General features: G+C 38.0%; 4 protein-coding genes across 5 annotated transcripts; 2 read left to right on the top strand and 2 right to left on the bottom strand.

Moving 5' to 3' along the window:
* The first annotated feature begins 1,199 nt into the window (after positions 1-1,199).
* LOC140791111 (vacuolar-sorting receptor 1-like) lies at positions 1,200-6,394 on the top strand. Its single transcript, XM_073141513.1, has 12 exons — positions 1,200-1,936; positions 2,489-3,181; positions 3,330-3,418; positions 3,519-3,588; positions 3,674-3,757; positions 3,884-3,960; positions 4,047-4,128; positions 4,850-4,932; positions 4,999-5,056; positions 5,288-5,416; positions 5,816-5,922; positions 6,028-6,394. Exons 1-12 carry the CDS (start codon positions 1,549-1,551, stop codon positions 6,124-6,126), a joined length of 1,959 nt encoding a protein of 652 aa, XP_072997614.1. The 5' UTR covers positions 1,200-1,548; the 3' UTR covers positions 6,127-6,394.
* Positions 6,395-6,878: 484 nt separating this feature from the next.
* On the bottom strand, positions 6,879-11,220 carry LOC140791115 (protein FATTY ACID EXPORT 3, chloroplastic). 2 transcript variants are annotated; one of them, XM_073141516.1, is made up of 8 exons: positions 10,904-11,220; positions 10,239-10,629; positions 9,958-10,125; positions 8,422-8,462; positions 8,268-8,305; positions 7,520-7,622; positions 7,351-7,395; positions 6,879-7,269 (listed from the first exon to the last, which is right to left on the bottom strand). In XM_073141516.1, exons 1-6 carry the CDS (start codon positions 11,138-11,140, stop codon positions 7,535-7,537), a joined length of 963 nt encoding a protein of 320 aa, XP_072997617.1. In that variant the 5' UTR covers positions 11,141-11,220; the 3' UTR covers positions 6,879-7,269; positions 7,351-7,395; positions 7,520-7,534. The 2 variants fall into 2 exon arrangements, with proteins under 2 accessions (XP_072997617.1, XP_072997618.1); XM_073141517.1 differs by having other exon boundaries at positions 10,239-10,602; positions 10,904-11,215.
* Positions 11,221-14,103: 2,883 nt separating this feature from the next.
* Positions 14,104-17,503, top strand: LOC140791110 (uncharacterized). Its single transcript, XM_073141512.1, has 2 exons — positions 14,104-15,689; positions 15,858-17,503. The coding sequence occupies exons 1-2, from the start codon at positions 14,242-14,244 to the stop codon at positions 17,308-17,310; spliced, it is 2,901 nt and encodes a 966-aa protein (XP_072997613.1). The 5' UTR covers positions 14,104-14,241; the 3' UTR covers positions 17,311-17,503.
* Positions 17,504-17,591: 88 nt separating this feature from the next.
* On the bottom strand, positions 17,592-21,056 carry LOC140791113 (U-box domain-containing protein 62). The gene is made up of 8 exons (XM_073141515.1): positions 20,572-21,056; positions 20,240-20,480; positions 19,672-19,753; positions 19,484-19,541; positions 18,583-18,671; positions 18,379-18,474; positions 18,235-18,305; positions 17,592-17,957 (listed from the first exon to the last, which is right to left on the bottom strand). Exons 1-8 carry the CDS (start codon positions 20,906-20,908, stop codon positions 17,831-17,833), a joined length of 1,101 nt encoding a protein of 366 aa, XP_072997616.1. The 5' UTR covers positions 20,909-21,056; the 3' UTR covers positions 17,592-17,830.
* Positions 21,057-21,381: the final 325 nt, after the last annotated feature.

The raw sequence follows: 21,381 nt of genomic DNA, 5'->3' as shown, positions 1-21,381 counted from the left end.
AGCATGTCACGTTTAGAAAAAAAGAAAGAAAAAAAGGTCTAAACTATCTTAATTTAGACGAATAAAATGAACTTTTAGTAGATAATACTCCAAACTTAAGAAATATAGTTCGATCGCATCATTGACATAAAAATAAGACGTTACCATTGATATATACATATATAATCAAGCAAGATTTATTTAGAAACAGCATATGTTTTAATAACCATAACACCCCTTCGCGTAAGTTGATATGCTCGACTCACATCACATCTATTGCTCTCCGTGGTGGACAATTTTATAAAGAGGGTTGAATGATAAATTTTAGTATATAATACGATGGTTAATAGGTTAAAAAGTGTTAGGCCCAATCCACTAGTAATGACTTGGTAGGATGAAATCTAATAGGCCCAATTTTACTATTTTCTTCATATTCGAATTTTTTAAATAATATTATTTAAGGATTTTTTAATCAAACCATCATTTTTTTCCCTCTATTTTATTTCATATAATTTCCTACTGTTATTTTGAAACTATATAACCCCTTATTAAAATATAATTTTTTTTAATCTCGACTGTCTCACACCGACCAAAATCTTCTTCAAGCCCGACCCTCGGTAATCATTATACCCTATCTCACAAAAAGTAATTTAGGCATTTTAAAGATTACTTTTAATATAATAATTCTTAGTTGATACCTTTTGATTTGAAAATGATTGAATTTAAATTAATTAAGAATGCCGTATGAAAAGTTATGCGGTGTTATTGGAAACTTTCTATTTTATATTCCACTCTTCTAAAACTTTAGTTGGATAGTAGGATTTCATATGTACCTTCATATTTTTGTGTATTACTATTTTACCCTTACCACAGGGAATTATTCAACACATAATTAGGTGCCCCTAATAGTATATAACTCGGCAACGAGATGTCATGCAAAAAATATACTCATATGTGATGAGACTTGATATTAATTTAAATTACTTATCTACATAGCTAAGCAGATGAGATTGGCATAGCTGTTATTGGATCGAATATTGATCATAAAATTCGATACTGATCAAGAACCGACCCGAATCCAATATATTAGATGGATTGGGACTTTAATTTACTACCTACCCGAACTCATTGGATCCGATTAGCCTAATCCAAGGGTGGATAGTGGTTCTGGGAGCATGATCTGGATTTGGATAGTTGCGTCGCCAGTTCCATTTGAAACGTCCACATAATAGAGAGGAAGCTGCGAAGGCGAACACGTTGCTGTTCCTAGTACTACTGCCTCTTCCAAGGAAGGATCAAAACTAACATTCTTCCTTCAGAAGAATGAGAGAAAGAGAGGAGTTTTAGTGTAACATCACACCCCCTTCTTTGAGATTGCTTCTATTCCTGGGTTCTTAAGACCTTTTTGTCATCTGGGTTCTCTTTAGAATCTGAGCTTTCCTGAAAAAAAAAAAATCGATCTTTTGGATGCCTATACTCGTAGGTTCCTGGGAACATTTTTGGATTTTGATCTACGTTTTACTCTAAAGATTGAATTTTGGGACTTGGTAGGATCGTAAGTATCGGTCGATGTCCTTCCCCAAATTTAGTCCTCTAGATGAGAGTAGTCGGTTTTCTCTAGTTTTCTATAGAGATTTTATTGGAGACTTGGATTTTGGCGTAAGGATGAGAGGAAAGCTGTGGTTTTTGATCTGGGTTTCGTTTCTTTGGGGCTCCTGCTTGGGGAGATTCGTGGTGGAGAAGAATAGCTTGAAGGTGACCGCACCTGACAGCTTGAGGGGTACCTATGAGTGCGCTATTGGGAACTTTGGTATTCCCCAGTATGGTGGGACGATGGTTGGAGTCGTGGCCTATCCGAAATCTAACAGGAAAGCTTGTAAGAGCTTTGATGAGTTTGATATCTCTTTCAAGTCCAAGCCAGGATGGTTACCCACCTTTCTTCTTGTTGACAGGGGAGGTGAGATTATTTTGTTGTTCATATTATTTCAGATCATATTTTTTTCCTTGATTTTTTTTTTTTTATGCTTCATGTAACCTATCTGAGTTTTGTATCCTATTTATCTGTTCATCTAATAAAACTCGTTCGGTAGATGCCTGTTTTTCTTTATTTATTTGTAATTCCATCTTGTATGCTTGGTATGAATTAGCAGAACAGTGCTTTGAAGTAACACCATATTTTGTGCCGTTCTCGTTAAGACTCTTTAAATGGTCAGAGGACATCTTCTTTAGCTTAACTCCATTTAGGTAAATTTTATTAAGTTAGTTTCTCCTAAAGTATGTATAGATTCATGCCCATAATAGAGTTGTATATTAACTAAATGTTTCTTGTGTTTATTATCTGCTGCTTTTTCTTCTTCCATCTGGTACTTCAATAGTTAAATTTTAATGGACAGTTTATACCTTCTATTTGTCTATCATATCTCATAATATCACAAATTTAATTTTTCAGATATCATCTTATTATATCATATATAACCAAGTCTTCCTAATATCTTATTATTTTGAGCAGATTGTTATTTCACGACAAAAGCATGGAATGCACAGAATGCAGGAGCCGCTGCCATTCTTGTTGCTGATAACAAGGTTGAACCTTTAATAACAATGGATTCACCGGAAGAAGAGAGTGGTCAAGTAGATTATCTGCAGAATATCAGCATTCCTTCGGCACTCATTAGCAGAAGTCATGGTGATAAACTTAAGGAAGCACTAGAGAATGGTGACATGGTTAGTGTGAATCTAGATTGGAGGGAGTCCCTGCCCCATCCCGATGACCGTGTTGAATATGAGTTTTGGACTAATAGTATTGATGAATGTGGTGCCAAATGTGACAATCAAATTGAATTTGTGAAAGACTTCAAAGGAGCAGCACAAATTCTAGAGAAGAAGGGCTATACTCAATTCGCTCCACATTACATCACATGGTTTTGTCCTGATGCTTTCACCGTAAGCAAGCAGTGCAAGTCACAGTGCATTAACCATGGAAGGTATTGCGCTCCCGATCCAGAACAGGATTTTAGCAAAGGTTATGATGGAAAAGATGTAGTGATCCAAAACTTGCGTCAGATATGCTTTTTTAAAGTCGTTAATGAAAGTGGAAAGCCTTGGTTGTGGTGGGATTATGTGACTGACTTTGCAATTAGGTGTCCAATGAAGGAAAAGAAATACACTGCTGAATGTGCTGAAGAGGTTATCAAATCGTTGGGTAAGTTTGGTAACTGAATGCAACAAATTGTGATTTTTGATTTGGAAGGATAATTTTCTAGAGAAGCAGATGTATTCTGTTAATTACGCAATGTAAGCTTATGTCAATATTTGAGATAAAGGTTATGCTATCTGGTAATATGAAGCAGGTATTGATCTTACGAAGATAAACAAGTGTATTGGAAATCCTGATGCAGATGAAGAAAATCCTGTACTTAAAGATGAACAAGTTGTGCAGGTTAAGACCTTATCCTTTCCTTTTTAATTCTTAACTGGTTTTGAATCATGAAATTGATTTTCTTAACCAACTTGTTATATCGTTTTGAGTATTCTCTTAGATCGGCAAAGGTTCTCGTGGGGACGTCACCATCTTACCAACTCTTGTCATTAACAACAGACAGTACAGAGGTATATTGTTTTAACTCTGATGATTACCTTGAAGTGCTGCTATAAGGAGATTGTGGAACATCCTCACATTTTGTTATCTTTTCAGGAAAGCTGGACAAGGGTGCAGTACTTAAAGCCATTTGTGCAGGCTTTCAAGAGACTACTGAACCAGCTGTTTGCCTCGATGAAGGTTGGTTTTTCATTTTTTTTATTTTTTAAGTTCCTCTTGCTATTTGATTGTTTGATCATATATCTCAAAAGCTCAGTTAAAATGAAGTCGTTTCTTTTGTTCTGCTGCACTTTGTTTATCTTATAGGGATGGAAACAAATGAGTGCTTGGAAAATAATGGTGGATGCTGGCAAGATAAGGCTTCTAATATCACTGCATGCAAGGTACATGCAATGCAGTTTATTTCTGTGACTCTTGATTACATGTCTGTTCTTTGTTGATCTTTTGAGGTGCTTTTATCTTAATGTAGGATACTTTTCGGGGTAGAGTTTGTGAATGCCCAGTTGTGAATGGTGTCAAGTTCGTTGGAGATGGATACACGCATTGTGAAGGTAGAGTATTGATACATTGCTAATGCATTTACTCATATTTACATTGGATAATAGGTATGTGATAAAAGGACTCTCTACCTTGACAAGTTGACAGTAAAGGACTTTCTAGCTTTCTCCTTTTTTGTGTGCTTTGATTCTGTTGATGATTCAAATAGGTGTATGATAAAATATTGATATTGCACAGGATACATGAGAAATGTATCCGCGAGAACCTTTTCAAGCCTATACTTAAATATCTATTCTGAAAGGTCAGGCCCTTCAACCCGAAGAGTTTTTCTGAACTAGTTTTTGATTTGGTGCTATGAATTGAACAGGAAGTAAGTGGGCAACTAAGTTTTAAATGCTAAGATGTATAAATTTTAGAAAATGGCACATTCATCTCCGCCCTGTATGTGGTCCTTTATTGAGATCTTAAACTTCCACGCATCACTGTGGCCATATTTTGAATTACTTACAGAGATAGAACAAGGCAGGCTTTTTTCAGAAGTGATATAGTTACTAGCATTTTACTATACACCAGATACTCTGATAATCCTTTTTCTGTATGTTCTTCAGTTCTAATTAATGAGGAAGTTTGTTATTGTATATTTAAACATGATACACTTTCATGAGAAGAAACCTTCAAGATACGTTGTGTGTCTAGCTGGTCTGTTGATTTCTCAAATTTCCTTTTGCAACTTTTAATATTGCAGTTATTAATAGTATTCCTCTTTTATCGCAGCTTCTGGATTTGGTCGGTGTGAAATTAACAACGGTGGATGTTGGAAGAAAACCAGAGATGGTCAGATGTATTCTGCCTGTGTGGTAAGTGATCTGGTGTGAGGAGCATTCCTTCGATTGGAGACTTAGCAGCTTTTATGGACATTGCAGGATGAAGGATGTAAATGCCCACCTGGCTTCAAGGGTGATGGAACTAATACATGTGAAGGTATTTCCTCTTATGAGACCGCTCTAGGATATGTGGTCCTCTTTAATCACTCTCTTTCTCTTTCTCTCTCGCACACAAAAACAGCACAGAAAGGAGGGGAGGGTCTAATGATCTCTGGTGGCAACTAAAGAACAATTAAGATATCCTTGTACACAATTACACACACGCATATATATATCTGGGTTATCTCTTCTTGCTTGTCATGCAGATCTTAACAATGTACTGTTTCAGATGTTGATGAGTGCGAAGAAAATATAGCATGCCAATGTTCAGGATGCAGTTGCAAGAACACATGGGGAAGTTATGAGTGCAGCTGTGCTGGAGACATGTTGTATATCAAAGAACATGATACATGCATAAGTGAGTATCCTCTATTGAGAAAGTGATATTACTTGCCTCATATTTATAAATCCTTTAGTTTATTACTTTCATAAGTCAGAATCAGAAGCAGTGGGAACCTCTGTGCTACTTAATTATCAAAAAACACTTCAAAATTGACTATCGAGGTGGCGATTTTTATCACATCTTTTGACCCACAAAACTAGGTGCTCAAGCCTCTTATGATCAGATCATAATGTGGATTGTAACATCATTTCCTTTCTTCAGTAAACTGATTCTAGGCAATAATTAGTAATTGATTATTTACTGCAAATTTTCGTGCTTTGTATGTGCAGAGGCCCCCAAAATAGTTTACTTATTACCCTCTTACGTTGTCTAACTTGGTTCTTGACTTTGCACCTGGAAATCATATATATCCAGGTAAGAAATCAACCAAAGAGGTGGGCTGGAACTTCTTATGGGTAGTGTTTCTTGGCCTGGCTGTAGTTGCTGTTGGAGGTTATGCAGTGTACAAGTACAGGATCCGGGTATCGTTACTTTCCATGACTGAATAAGTTACCGTCAGTTATTTATTTCATCCATGCAGTAAAACATACCCGATCTGTATCCGAGTCCATTGTTTTTGCTTGCAGAGTTACATGGATTCAGAGATACGTGCCATCATGGCTCAGTACATGCCACTGGACAATCAGGGAGAAGTTCCTAATCATGTTCAGCATAATAACATCTGAGTTGCAGAAGTTATCAATGACAACAGAAATGATGCTAGAACATGCCATGCTCATCTCTCCTCGTGATGCGCCTGTAAATTTGTAGGTCATTTAAGCCACTTTTTATTTCTAACAGGTATCATATTTTCAGGCTCTGCAGTTCTGCCACAGATCTATCTAATAAACGATGTGAATCTTTCCTTAAAGTGATTTGTAGGTACAAAATTTTGTTACTCTAATTGCCTTATTGGCCAATCGAACATGCAAATAAGTACTTTGTTTATTATTATTTTTTCACCTGAATTGAAGAGATGAAACAATTCTAAGCTGGTTGGAGTAATTGGACTATTTGCAACACTGGCCTCAAATAGCATCAACACTTTATGGTCTAATAGCATACTCTACTGGTAAATGTTGGGCAAGTGACTGTTTGTGTTGGATTATTGCTGTCTGAGACTCTTGAGCTGATCTGTTGATACACCTGCAAAAGATATTCCTCGTCCTACTATGTCCGACAACCTTAACAAGAAACAGATAAGTCCATGACTCTTTCTTTGCAAATTAGGTGTACAAAATGCTTCCACGAAGATATCTAGGAGACAGAAAGAGTAATAGAAGGTAATACTTCCTTTCCTCGTTTGATTGATGTGAATAACTATGATTACAAAGTCCGCGGCATTACCTCGGCTAGCCAGCAGCTTGCAGAATTATAAACAAAGCCTCAAAGAGGATTCAGTAGTATTCGGATGCAGTGACAAATAGATGACATCAAATTTTGGATAAAACAGAGTATTTTTCTCATGTACTCAGAAGTCAGTAGTATTTTTCTCATGTACTCAGGAAATTACATCAATCTTTCAACAGTGGTTTCTCCATGAGTTCATAAAATTATTGATCTTATAATAGAAAGAAAGGGTGTACCGACCAAATGATCTGTTTCTGCTCATACGAACAAGAAGAATCTGAGTAAAATATATTGCCAGACAAACAAAACTATCTAACAACACACGCGGTCTATTCGAGCCATTTCCCTAATAGTTTTTCCGATATTACAGGCATTCGAGGTTACATGCCAAGAACAGAGTAAAGGTAGGACGCTAAATTAAAGTATGGGATCGCTGACATCAACGACTTCTAAGGGTACCAAACTCCAGGAAGCTCTGCCTGAAGTAGAAATAACTTTTATGTTAGTTAAACCAACATTTAATGGAATAGTATTGAGAAACTATATATAAAGTAACTCACCCTTGCTTCTTTTTTAACCCACATCTGATATACATCAGCTTATTCCTGACAAAAGAAGAGGTTACTTTTATAAGTATTGTACGAGACCCGGTAAAATACTTCAATTTTACAACGAGAATCTTTAGCAAGTAACTAACAGCATGTTAAAAAAATTGAGGCAGTAACCAACCTCCTCTTTGACCCACTAATTCTCTGACCTCTGTTGGAAGCCTTGACCCTTGCTGTGACCACTTATCAGGATTTGGTAAACATAGAGACCTACCATTGCTCCACTGCAGAAGGAATTTGTGACAGGGTATAGTTAAAGATGGTGAAGACAAACCAGGAAACCGTCATAGTAGTGAAGAAAACATAACTTCGCACACTGAACAGAAAAACTAACATCATATTTATTCATAGAGGTAATTTTTTGGAGTGACAGAGAGTCATGGACAAGGATCTCCAAAAACCATTGTCCATCCCTCTCAACCTCCTTCCTCCAATTCCTCTATATTGACAAAAGAGAAAAAAGCTTGCAAGTAGATGCAGTTGATAATTACAATAAAATGATTTCTAAATTCACAATTAACTCATTCAGTCATTCTCCCTTGCATACATGCATTATTTCTCTTTTTCCTCCTATAAATCTTTATCCGACTGTACATAGTGCAAACTTCTTTTGAATTCAATAACACTTAGCTAATATTTGTTTGAAATGTTACATAAACTTACGCTAAGGTATTGAATAGAAGCTAGAAGATGCCAAATGCATCAACTAGAGACTAATTATGGGGGACAGCCAAAACATAGAAATAAGGTCTTTTTTATCTGACAACTGAACAGGTTCTAGTTCCACTATAGAAGGTCTTGTTTCCTTCTCAACTGGTTCAGACCACAAAACATAAAGAAAAACAGAATAGCTATAAATCTGAACTAACCTGATGAGTGTCCCAAAAAGATTTGAGTAAAATCCACCCTGCAAGGTAATAGTCATTAAAATAATTTTTATTTTAATCTCATACAGGACTAACTAATCATCTGCTCTCTTATTCAGCATTGAGATTTATCAGACAAGCTAGAGACACCATTTACCTGTGAAAACAGTTCCCTGAAAAAGATGATGACCGCAATAGCTGCAATACCAGAGCTTTGATAAATCAATCTAAGTTTTGGATGTGCCGTGAAATGCATAAATGTAATAATATTGAACATTACAATAATATCTAGAACAGGAATCTCGATCCAGATAATAATTGAAGACAACACTTGATATATGAAGACAACATCTAAATTTCTATTCCCAAATTTCCTTCAGAAAAGAGAGAAGATTATTTCTCCACATTCTTTTTGTCTACTCTGACATGTTTCATGATGTTGGTATAGTGCAATTTTATCATAATGCCTAAATCAGGTGTACTGACCATCACTTCTTTTTTCCAGCCATTTGTTATGAGCAACTGCATAGACACCTAATACTATTTCATGGGTGAAGTAAACATATACTGAGATGCACACTTGTTAGGCAAGTTAAGTTCATACTATTTCCACCTTTCAAGCCAAGGATAATATTCTTACTCACATGCTGATAAGTGATACTAGCTCCATGCAGACACATGCAGTAAATGTACCTTTTGACTCCAAATCAGTGGAATGTCTTTGTACAAGCAATTGCTGAAGGGAAAATCCATGTGTACAAGAAAATCAAACCATCTAATCTATATTCCATCGTTTTAGAATGCAGCCACCTTTAGCAGAGCTGCTTGTCCTAAGCAACCATCTCAGCATTTTGCACAAGGTCTCAATGCATGGATGATGCTAGATTTTGGATTGGTAATTTGGTGTTGGTACTGATTAAAATTATGGATCTCAATAGCCCACATAAGCTAGCTTGAAATATCTCATCTTGGATTTCATATAACAAACAATAACTTATCACATTTACTATTTAAACATTTGAGGCCCCTTAACTTTGGGTTTCACCTAGGCAGCAGGCCCAACAACTAGTTGCTGCGACTATACAATATGTTGTATGATTATACAATAATGGATAATCATGCAAGACCTGATTTTGGAATTCTAATACCATTAAAGTATTAGTTGCGACAATCATATGGATGGTATAGAAAAATAATTGACTAATTTCATAACATATACATCATGAATTCTTTTGGGGGTTAAAGGCCCATATAATCACAAAGTTGTGAATTTGCAGTGTCACGGTGACAAATAGATTCCTGGTATATGATTCTTCACATTAGTTTCAGAAAATCTTGGATGTTTCAACTTCCACTGTCATTACAACACCATTCAATCCTCACATAATTACTATATTTATAGGAACAGTTAGAATACAGGAAATGGAAATTTTTTAGTATATTCATCTTGAAGGTAAAGTCGAGATAGTGTAACATGTACAAAGAAAGTACAAGAAATGCCAGTTTTCTTCCTAACATTGTAGATATAGCAACAATTTATTAAAGAGTGCTCCTTTCCAGCTCAGGGAATCACAATTCACAACTCAGTTAAGATCATAGGTAGGTAATAACAATAGGCATATAATGAGTGTACTACCAGACTAAATCAATTGTATAAAACTAGGAATGAAAAGTAATTTAAAAACAAACTAACCAGTTTGCCATTTCAATAGAAGGGAAGATGCATTTCCACTCCTCCAATATCTCAAATTTACTACACCTAAAGCCAAAAGAGCAGTACCAAGAATGACCCCAAAGCGAATGGCAGGAATACTTCCAGTTAACATGAACTGGAGAAAACCTCCCAAGGCAAGAAGGGAACCTGCATTAATTAAACAGCTACATATATTCAAATTGGCAAAAGATCTAAATATGTGGGTAATGCTTTCATAGAACCATTCCATACTAATCCTAAGAAGCCAACTCATCGCTTACCGTAAGGTATCCCAATGTGGTAATCATGGATATCAGAAACTTTCCTCACCGCACGCAATGACCTGAAAGTTTCCACAATATCCTTAACCGCATCAGGAGAGTTCTTCGTCGCTTCATCAAGATACTGTAGTCCTTCTTCACTGACTTCTTTTGCTATTACATTCAAATCCTTCTGTGCTTTATCCGCTTGAATCTTCAACTTCTCCGAGGTTTCCATCAAAACCTCCATTGCCTTCTTGGAGTACTCTTCATAGACTTCCTGCGACATGGCCTTAACTTTAAGAGCTTCACCTTTGAAATGTTCAAGCGACTGTTTCAAGCCTTCGCGCGAATCCTCTTGTTTTATCTCAACCCGCTTGTTCTCCTTTTCCACATCAAGATCTGAATCAATCTACAGTTTACATATTAAAAAAAACATAAAAGTTTCATTCAAGTAGAAGTATAGAAGAAGAAAGAGCGGAAGATAGATTCAGATGGTACAATATTGAACAATAAATTGATTTAGTTGATCTTTCGATCACTACCCATTGGAATTAATAGAACAGACAGAAACCCTACATTCTGTAATGCTGAGATCAAATCAATAAGACAATGTTCTCCTAAGACTCATCGTATTCCATCCCTCCTAATCTAGGCATCAATAGACAAAAAGAACACGAGCAGACCGATTCCTCGCCCGAAGCAGCTAAGGCGACGAGCCTCGAGCTCTGGCGGCGGTCGAAGGAGACGATTGGACCCTTCTTCGAGAGCGGCGATTGAACCAAAACGAGGCGTCGGGGTGCGGCCTCGAGGTGGAAGAAGGTGGAGAAGGAGAGGCACGTAGCTCCGCGGCCATGGAGATTAGGGATGAGGGTAGGGCTAGGGTTTCGGAGGTGGACGAAGCTTTGGAGAGAGGCAGCCATGGAGATTGGAGATGGCTGCGCTTGAAAGGAAGAGAGGACTCAGAATAGCGGAGAGCACAACGAAATGATGAGTCCGGGGTTTGGGGAGGTTTGGGGGTAGTTTATATGAACGCCACGGTAGGCTCGTTTGGTCGCATACAAGATGGATCATACGAGCTTCTGGTCCGATAGAATTCTATGACCGCCAAGTGGAACGAGCAACAGGATCTATCGATCTGAGGTAAACATCACACGATTCACATGAGGGAACGAGGGGGCCACCCCTCTCTTTTTGCAGCACTTGACACGTACATCCCGTAATTGGCAAGTAATAACTGATTAATTACAAATCTAATGGTATTTAGTTGCTTAATTAGTTTATGATTAAAGTTGGGATTAAAGTCGGCAGAGAAGGGCAAGAAAGGAATCGATGCTCTCACTCACCTTGCAAACTGCTGAGTGAAGCAAGAGACATATACTTCTGTTCATGGAATAAGAAAGAAAAGAGTGACTACTTCTTTTTGTGCAACAAAGCAAATCATATGATTTCATTCACAAGAACTCATCTCATCTTTTGAACGATGGAATGATAACAAAAGTTGGCCGTCTAATTTAGTACAGCGTGTAGCATAAATCCGTACTGTTGTTGGTAAAATTAATCTTTCCTAATATATAAATTGAAACAGAGATAATTATTCTGAGAAATAGATTATAAATTAAATAAAATTACGAACCACAAGAGCTCAAATTTGTGGTCTAATTTTATAAAGGAGTATGCTCTGACCATAATATTGTAATGATAATCGTAATTCAAAATAATTTCGTTATAAGACAATTATCTTAATAATAAATAAGATAAAATCGTGAATCATAATTGTTCAAATATGTGACCTCCTTTTATGAATGGGTATGCTTTATCATAATACAGCAGTGATAGTTGTAATTCAAAATAACTTCACTGTAGGATAATTATTCTAAAAAATAGATTATAAATAAAACAAACCACGAGCCGCCAATATTTAAATCTATGGCTTCATTTTATGAGCGGGTATGCTCTACTGCAATACACAACAGTGATAATTGTAATTCAAAATAACTTCACTATAAGATAATTATTTTGAGAAACAGATTATGAATAAAAACAAATCAAGAGCCAGAGTGTTCAAATCTACGACCTCCTTTTATGAGCGAGTATGCTTTTACTATAACACTGCAGTGACAGCAGTAGTTCAAAATAACTTCGCTATATTTTTTTTATCTAAGTAACCATTGTTTGTATACGTTTAACTTATTTTTTTTATTCTTTCGGTTGTCCATTTCTGACAGGCTATAATAGCTCTTTGGACTTTGTTCTACAAGGAAGATATGGGAATTTTTATGGGCCTCCAATTGATGGGATGGGCTGAGGCCCATTTATTATTGTAGGTTCGGCTATCCACAAAACCTAAACAAGGCCTGAATTTTTTTTTATCATTCACATTCTATCACATGGATATTTGTCTTTCAACTATAATATTTTTTGGTTTTAAAATTTTGAAGTCTTAAGTTAATTTTTGATCTAACAACAACTCATAAAATAGAAAACATTTTATTAAATTAAAAATAATAATAAAAATACTCATTATTTAACTTTTAAATATGTTTCCTCTTTTTATTTTTAAATATGTTAACGGATTGACATATTGACTTAAACGAGTCAACATTATAAATCCAAACACAATTCGTTTACAACCTAAATTTAATTTAAACTTAAATTTAATTATGAGCCGGATTAATTTTTACCGCCTCTAATAACCTAATTTATGCGTCTTTAACTCGATGTGTATACTCTATAAATTTTGATATCCGCATATTTACCCCTCTGAAAGTCTTTATTTGCCTCTATATCCCTCGAATTTTATTCATCCGAGGAAGAATAGAGGTCTACGGGGACGACACCCTCGGGAACCGGAAAACGCGGTCATACGGCGGCACGTCTTCCGGTGGCTGCAACCGGCTGTGGTCGGTAAACACCACCTTGGGTTGGACGAAACCCGCCACGGAATTCAAAATTATTCCCTTTGTTTAGTGGTCTCACTGAGATTATTTTCCTAGAAGAATCTTCCCAGCAGTAGGATGACAAGAACTGGGGTAGATCTTATTCTTTAGAGGGTAAATTTTTGGAATAGAACTTAGGGTTTAATAAAGAAACAATAGCAGAGGAATAGAGAACTCTTCAAATTCTCCACCATTAAAGATGTGTACAGAAGCTGTCTGCTAGAATAAGCCAGCACAATAACTATTCCACTATTTATCCGTTTACTGTGCCAGTTCTAGATATAAATATACCACGAGGATATCAATGTGCCAGAAATAAAATCTCTGCTGTAGGCTGCTCTAGCAATTACTCACCCTAATTACGGCTTCAGTTAACTCGAATTTCACTATTTTGTTCCCTTAATTAATCTATCAGAATCCTACCTTTTTATTTCCAATGTTTTGGTTTTATATTTTTACAAACACCACCCCCGGTTTGATAATTAGGTTGAACAACTAAACTGACGAGCAGCCGAGCCAAGCTTACTTATTACCAAACATAAAATTAACAGTACATAATTTACATGCGTCGTATTGAGTGTATTACAACCATTTAAGTTCTTATTACCTGCAATTTTTTTCTTTTTACTTTTGGGTGACAGAGCATATCAGGAATTACCAGTCATTGATAATTTGTTGGTAGATAGAATCTCTCTCTCTCTCTCTCTCTCTCTCTCTCTCTCTCTTCCGTCGCTCTGCAGTTTTGTTGGTTGAATTAATACATAGTAAAGACGAAGAATTAATGAGGTTTTATTGCAATGCAGAGAGCTAGCTAAGATGAGGCCAAAGTTTGGAGGGAAAATTAATTAATGAATATATATATATATATATATATATATATATTATATTCCATGTAAAGTCCTCAGATTTAACCTATTAAATCTATAATACTATCAAGTGCTAAAGCTCAGTCCACTAAAAAGTACACTACGATTTCCTCCTCGACGTTTCCCTCCCACCACCTACTCCTGTGTACTCCAATGGCGAACTAGCATTTGAGAAGAAAGGGGGAGATAAAAAAAAAACGATCATCTATCTGATTCAAAATGAGGTACCCACTTCTCCATTTCGTCACCTTCCTCGTTCTCTACCCTCTCGTAGTCAAATCCAAAGGTCACACCTTTAACTCTGATGTACTCGGCCTCATGGCCTTCAAGGCTGACCTTGGCGACCCCTTCTCCAAGCTCTCGTCTTGGAAGGAGGAAGACGACGACCCATGTGACTGGATTGGAATCAAGTGCGACCTAGGAACCAAAAGAGTCACGGAAATCTCTCTGGATGGCTTCTCGCTCTCGGGAAAGATTGGTCTTGGTCTCCTTCGACTCCAATCGCTCGAAAAGCTGTCGCTCTCGAAGAACAACTTCTCGGGCAGTCTCAATCCGAAGCTTTCCCAGGTCGAGAGCTTGTGGGCATTGGATCTTAGCGAAAACAAACTCTCTGGAGTAATTCCATTTGAGTTTTTTGGGCAATGTAGGTCTTTAAAGACCCTGTCATTGGCTAAAAATGCCTTCTTTGGGAGTATTCCACCAAGTGTTAGCGCTTGCTCTACTCTGGTAGCTCTAAATCTCTCATTGAATCTACTCTCAGGTCCTTTGCCCGATGCATTGTGGTCTCTGTATCACCTTAGATCGCTTGATCTCTCTGCTAATTTGTTGGTCGGCGAGATACCAGAAGGAATTAGTCGTCTCTATGATCTGAGAACGATTAGTTTGCAAGGAAATAGGCTTTCTGGTCGGTTACCGGATGATGTTGGTGGATGCAAGTTGCTAAGTTTGATTGATTTCAGTGAGAATATGCTCACTGGTGGCCTTCCTGATGCAATGCAAAACCTTTCTGTATGTAGTTATTTAAATTTGGGGTTGAATTCTTTATCTGGTGGAGTACCTAAATGGATTGGAGAGATGAAAAGTCTAGAGATTTTGAACTTGTCAAGTAATCGATTCTTCGGGCGAGTTCCTGATGAACTAGGCGAGCTGGTCTTGCTGAAAAGATTGGATTTTTCTGGGAATAACTTCGCTGGGAGCTTGCCTGAATCCATGGGTACTAGTAAAAGTTTGACAGATTTGGATTTCAGCAGAAATTCTTTGATGGGTAATCTCCCTTCATGGATTTTTGGCTCAGGACTGCAAAGGATCTCGCTTTCAGGCAATAAAATGAATGGTGTTTTACATGTTCCTGCTAAATATGATCAATCTTTGAGTGTCTTGGATTTATCCCATAACTCCTTCTCTGGTGAAATTCCTTTTGATATCGCGAGCTTTCGTCGCTTGAAGCTCTTGAATCTTTCCTCAAATTCGCTCTCGGGATCCATTCCTGCAAGCATTGGAGAGCTGAAATCACTGGAAGTACTTGATATAAGTTGGAACCAGTTGCATGGGAGTATTCCTGCGGAGGTTGGGGAACTAGTATCTCTTAAGGAGCTGAGGCTGGAGAAGAACTTACTCGCTGGAGACATCCCAACTCAGATAGGGAGTTGCTCTTTGCTCATATCTTTGTAAGTTCTCTCTCTTTCTCAACAATAATCTCCATCATGATGTCTATCATTTATTATTGTTTGATGAAGAAGATTCATTAATTTGTGGGATGGATTTTAGTTTTCTCACTATAAAGACTTGGCCACTAACTAATCCTATTGATTCTTCTTTAAATTTGCTCATTTCAGGATACTATCAGAAAACAATCTCACAGGGGAAATTCCCTTAATCATGGCTAACCTCACTAATATCCAAACCGTAGATCTCTCCCTCAACAAGCTTACAGGATCCATTCCAAAGCAACTCTCCAACCTTCATCACCTTCTTTCCTTCAATATCTCCCATAACCTTCTATCTGGAGATCTTCCTACTGGAAACTTCTTCAACTCTATTCCTCTCTCCTCCTTATCTAACAATCCTGGCTTCTGTGGCTCCATTCTGAACATCTCATGCCCTGCTGTACTTCCCAAACCGATTGTTCTCAACCCAAACACCTCCTCAAATCCCTCCTCCAACCCTTCATTCTCCTCAAACACCCTCAGGCACAAGAAGTTCATATTGAGCATCTCTTCTCTGGTGGCCATCGGAGCTGCTGCACTCATTGCGCTCGGTGTCATGACCGTTACGGTGCTAAACATCCGTGCTCGCTCTTCTGCAGCTAATTCTACTACTGCATTGCCCATGTTTGATGACTACTACAGTCATTCTCCTGATGCCAAGTCCGGGAAGCTTGTGATGTTTTCTGGGAATATTGAAGACTTCAGCACCGGTGCACATGCAATTCTTAACAAGAACTGTGAGCTTGGCCGTGGAGGTTTTGGTACGGTGTACAAGACAGTTCTGCGAGATGGCCGTCATGTAGCAATCAAGAAGCTTACAGTTTCAAGCCTAGTGAAGTCTCAGGAAGAATTTGAGAGGGAGATCAAGATACTAGGGAAGCTAAGGCACCCAAATTTGGTCACTCTGGAAGGGTACTACTGGACTCCATCCTTGCAACTACTTATCTATGAGTTTGTCAGCAATGGCAGCCTATACAAACACCTTCACGAGAGCTCTGGGTCGGACCATTTATCGTGGCGGGAAAGGTTTGACGTAATTCTTGGAACTGCTAAGAGTTTAGCTCATCTCCATTGCAATAATATAATTCATTACAATCTGAAATCAAGCAATATTCTTATTGATGGCCTGGGTGAGGCCAAGATTGCAGACTACGGATTGGCAAAGCTGTTACCAATGCTAGACAGATATGTTCTTAGCAGCAAAGTTCAAAGTGCACTTGGATACATGGCACCAGAATTTGCATGCAGGATGGTGGAGATCACCGAGAAGTGCGATGTGTATGGATTTGGGGTGTTAGCACTGGAGATTGTGACGGGGAGGCTGCCCGTTGAATACTTGGAGGATGATGTCGTAGTATTGTGTGATGTTGTGAGGGGAGCATTAGAAGAAGGGAGGGCGGAGGATTGTGTTGATAGCAGGCTAGGCGGAAAATTCCTGATCGACGAGGTTGTGCCGGTCATAAAAATAGGCTTGATTTGTACGTCGCAGATACCGTCAAACCGGCTTGACATGAATGAGGTAGTGAAAATTTTGGAGCTGATCAGGTGCCCACAGGATAGCCAGGAGGAGGAACTGATATGAGCTATATTGGGTCTCGAACTGTTTCCATTTTCTGAAATGCACAAGAAGATTGAAAAAGCGTAGGATTTTGTGGTGGAGAGTAATCCATCCAGGCTAGTTATTTCAGATATAGTTGTTAGATTGGTATGAAGTTCATGCTAAGTAACCTAAGAGGACGTTATTTTTCAATTCTATAGTTGTTTCTATTGCCGTATTTCTTTTCACTTGGCTTAGACATTTGATTTCTCCTGGCCATAATTTTGTGACCCATGCATATGATATAAGTTAAGCAACCCATGGACTTGAGTAATTCATGAACTATTTTGAACTTTTAGAATTTATACAAGATAAACAAGATCCTTGTACAAAAAGATTCATCTACAAATATTATCTGCTGCTTGGAACGGTAGCAGCATTTAAACTGCCTTCCCAGATTACAAGTATGATCATATAAATCACTGAATCGGTAAAATCTATGTTCAGCATCGAAAAAGAAAATAGAAAAAGATGATTTTGTTGCCACTGCGACAAAGTTATGGTCTTACAACCAGCTTGGAGGCTGAGCTTTATTTGGCAACATTTTGGCGACCTGCTCATCTGTAACCTTCTCTAGAGAACGATATTGTAACTTGACACTCTCTGCATTGTCCAATGTCTTCACTACATACCTGAAGAAAAGATAACACGAAATAGTTCCTCATAACAGAAATTCGTTCCTACTAGTAATAGGAGGTAGTGAGATACAAAACTATATGTTCAGATTTCTAGGAAATAGATAAGTACTCATAAAATATCTAGCAAGATAATAAGACAGAGGGTTTAAAAAACAATGTTTCCAATATGTTTGGAACCAATTCTAAATAAATTGGATATGATAATTGGTGTTTCTGGATGTCCCAGAATGATGAGATGAATTAAAAAAATAATTTCATCAGAAGAACTAACCATCCATTTAAGCATTGTGCTGTTACAACTGCCACACGCCCCACAAATCGTTGGGGTGTCCTTTTGTTTCCCTGGGAAGATCCTTAGAGGTTATTTTCTGAAAGGTTAATAGAGTGACTCCACAGAAAAAAGAACTCTTCTTACCTTTATTATGACCCTGTCAGAGACAGCAAAAGGAAATTGGACACCTTTACTTCGAGAAATATCCGTTGGCAAAGAATCATCATAACTACTTTTGTCCTTTGATAGAAATAAAAGAAAATGTTTTTGTTCAAGGAATGGCAGAGAGCAATATAACGACTTGGCAAATTTCAAAGTTCAACCACAAAGCAAGTGGACGATAACTACCTGTTCAAATCGATCTCTTCTTCTCTTGGATGCTCTCAGCGAGTGTGACTGTTCTTCCCGGAGAAATGCCTGAACTGCGGAACGAAGAGCTGAACAATTGCAGCAAGGAAAATGTGGTAAGATGAAGAAAAATTAGTACTGGTATATTTCCACTAAAAAGATAATAACATAGCAAGCCAAAGAAAATGCTTTACGTCTTACCTCCTTCAATTCTGATTGAATAAAGAAAAAAAAACAGGACAGATAGAAAAAACTATGATCCAATGAACCTAGCAGAAAAACAGTGAACTCCCTCCCTCCCTCCCTCTCTCAAAGATCACTAGATGTGCTCACAATATCAATTCATATAAAAGATCCAGAAAGGAATTCATACTGATAAAACCCATTAAATCTATCTCTTCTATCACAAGCTCAAAGTACTTATAACACCAATATGTTTAGGCCAATAAGATGTTCAACAATAGTACTAGTAACAGTAGGAAGTAACGGAATGATAAATCTATGATGTCTCTCAAAGAAGGGTTATCATTACCTTAAACAAAGACAGTAAAATTTTCTACCAGCTGTATCAAAATAGCTTACCTTATCCTTGTTAATCCAAGCATGATATAGATGGATATAATCAAAAGAAAGTGAAAGGGCATTCTGATTGATATATAGTTTCTAATAACATCCCTACATTGTCAAATTATAAGGATCATTGATCATGCAAAAGGAATTATAAGGTTCACAAGCTACTCAATTTTGTCACAACTCACAAGGTACACTACAAAGATAAATTTAAATAAGCAGCACAAAATATAGCTTATAGTGAGAATGCACAGGGAGGACAAACTGTCAATCCCTTGTCCATCCTTTGGGTCATTTATTGTTTGATACCAAGTAGCAACCAATATCATACCCAAGTTTGGTCGGACTGAGTCTTCTGAAATAGGTTGAGCACATTTGCAACAAGCTTTCTGCACATTTAAGGGACACCAAAATTAAATTAATAAAGGTTGAAAGGCTTCCCAAGAATCTCAAAGTTCCTAGGATAAACAAGAATTGCATAACAGAGATGGATCGGATATACAGGTACAACAAACGCACCATTCTAAAGACATGTTGCATTCCAGTACTTCCATAAGAATGCCCACATGATAATATCATTGCATCTTCCATGAGAAAACCTCTAGAAAAAAGTTCAGGAAAAAGAAATTACAGAAGTCAGAATTTATAGAAGCAATGAGAAATTCCTTCATGCTGATTTCAGTACAACATACAGTATAACAACTTGTATAACACCATTAGCATTTTGTAAAGTGTAAACTATGTGATAAGCCCTTTCAAGGTGATTACACACAAACCAAAAGATACAGGAACATGCAATTCAGGCAAGTGCTGAAATTCATAGCATTCTACATCTTTACTCTCCTATTTGAAGGAATGCCGATCAACTAACTAGTAGCTAATGCTACTAGAAAGCCTGTCCACTGCCTCCAACTAAATGAAATAAATTGGGATAACATAGTCTAGTAAGCCCAAACATTTACTAATCTCTAAGAAAGAACAGCAGCCATGATATGCAGCAATAACATTTAACCATCGTACTTTGCTAACATAATACGAAGTAGAACAACAGATGACGAAGAACGACGATAACATGTTGGAGCCTCACGTTAATGGATCGGAGAGGTGAGTCCTCAAAGACTCCCAATAGCTAGCTGTCGACCCTCCGTCTCTTCTTCCGCTGAACCCACAACCATTCTCTCCTCCCACATCTTTCTGACCAGGAGCCGCCGACTCATCTCCGCGATGCAAAGCATGCACAAAATATTGTTCAGGCTCAACAACAGTAATAGCAGTCTCATAACCCTCCATTCTACCCTGCTGGCTTTGCTGCTCAACTCTATTCAACCCTAACACAACATCCATCACAAAGATATTAACCATTCTATCTAACACAACCCGAATTAAAACAAAAAATGTGATCTTTTTTCTTCTTTTTACCAAAAGAAGCCCTTTCGCCTTGAATCTTCTCGGAACTACTCTGTACACTACCGCTGCTGTTATTGTGAGCCTTGTGAGAAGCCTCACCCACCAAAACCAAACCATCGCCATCGATCTCCTCGTCCTCGTCGTCGACGTCGTCTTCCTCCTCGTCGTCGTCTTCCTCTCCGTCCGAGCCATCACCGCCTCTCATGGCGCTCCAGCTATGGCTCTGGAGGTGGTGGTGCTCCCGGAAGAACCGGGCGCTCCGGTCGTCAGAGAACACCTTGCCCCCGTCGACGACGGCGAACTCCGGCGGCGCCATTCGCGAGCTCAGCCCATTCTCCGCCGACGCCATCGGCGAGCAATCAGGATTTAGAAAGTGCGATCTGATCGAGGAATCGGTGAGGGAAGAGGGGAATCGAGGAAAGTAAGGGACTGATTTTTAGGGCTTGGTCCGCTAAAATTTGGAGCTGGAGATGGAGGACGACAGGAACGCTAGCTTTGAGATTCGTGATTCGTACGGAGGAGAAGAAAGGATCGCCGTGCCTCGGTGGGCTCCACCTTGGATGACCTGGCAAGCGACCGGTGGATATTTCGATCCGAACCGGTCACCCGATTCGAGCTGACCCGGATCCGACCCGTTCAAATGTTTATTATACTTTGGTACTGGAAAAAAGAGTAGTTACCAAAAGTAGATGAAAATTGTCAAAATATATATTACCATGAACGATTTCACATATCATATGGTCGTGCAGTTCGAGCCTTATTGGCATCATAGAAAATGATAGCGTTTAACTGAGTATTGGACTAAGATTTGGATGGTTAGTT

This window comes from Typha latifolia, chromosome 6, assembly GCF_019914945.1.
Source record: "Typha latifolia isolate L0001 chromosome 6, TyphaL0001v2, whole genome shotgun sequence".
In the NCBI taxonomy this organism is placed as follows: Eukaryota; Viridiplantae; Streptophyta; class Magnoliopsida; order Poales; family Typhaceae; genus Typha; species Typha latifolia.
This window is presented reverse-complemented; position numbering and strand designations above follow the sequence as displayed.

Bases quoted from the DNA above. Each gene is read 5' to 3' on its own strand.
- LOC140791110 (XM_073141512.1), top strand. From the start codon at position 14,242: ATGAGGTACCCACTTCTCCATTTCGTCACCTTCCTCGTTCTCTACCCT. The intron at 15,690-15,857 runs GTAAGTTCTCTC...TGCTCATTTCAG, and splicing joins TGCTCTTTGCTCATATCTTT to GATACTATCAGAAAACAATC.
- LOC140791113 (XM_073141515.1), bottom strand. From the start codon at position 20,908: ATGGCGTCGGCGGAGAATGGGCTGAGCTCGCGAATGGCGCCGCCGGAG. The intron at 19,542-19,671 runs GTGCGTTTGTTG...TTAAATGTGCAG, and splicing joins TGCAACATGTCTTTAGAATG to AAAGCTTGTTGCAAATGTGC. The intron at 18,306-18,378 runs GTAAGAAGAGTT...GGATCTTCCCAG, and splicing joins CTGACAGGGTCATAATAAAG to GGAAACAAAAGGACACCCCA.
- LOC140791111 (XM_073141513.1), top strand. From the start codon at position 1,549: ATGTCCTTCCCCAAATTTAGTCCTCTAGATGAGAGTAGTCGGTTTTCT. The intron at 3,961-4,046 runs GTACATGCAATG...ATCTTAATGTAG, and splicing joins CTAATATCACTGCATGCAAG to GATACTTTTCGGGGTAGAGT. The intron at 5,417-5,815 runs GTGAGTATCCTC...ATATATATCCAG, and splicing joins AGAACATGATACATGCATAA to GTAAGAAATCAACCAAAGAG.
- LOC140791115 (XM_073141516.1), bottom strand. From the start codon at position 11,140: ATGGCTGCCTCTCTCCAAAGCTTCGTCCACCTCCGAAACCCTAGCCCT. The intron at 10,126-10,238 runs GTAAGCGATGAG...TAATTAATGCAG, and splicing joins CCACATTGGGATACCTTACG to GTTCCCTTCTTGCCTTGGGA. The intron at 8,306-8,421 runs GTAAATGGTGTC...ATTACCTTGCAG, and splicing joins TCAGGGAACTGTTTTCACAG to GGTGGATTTTACTCAAATCT.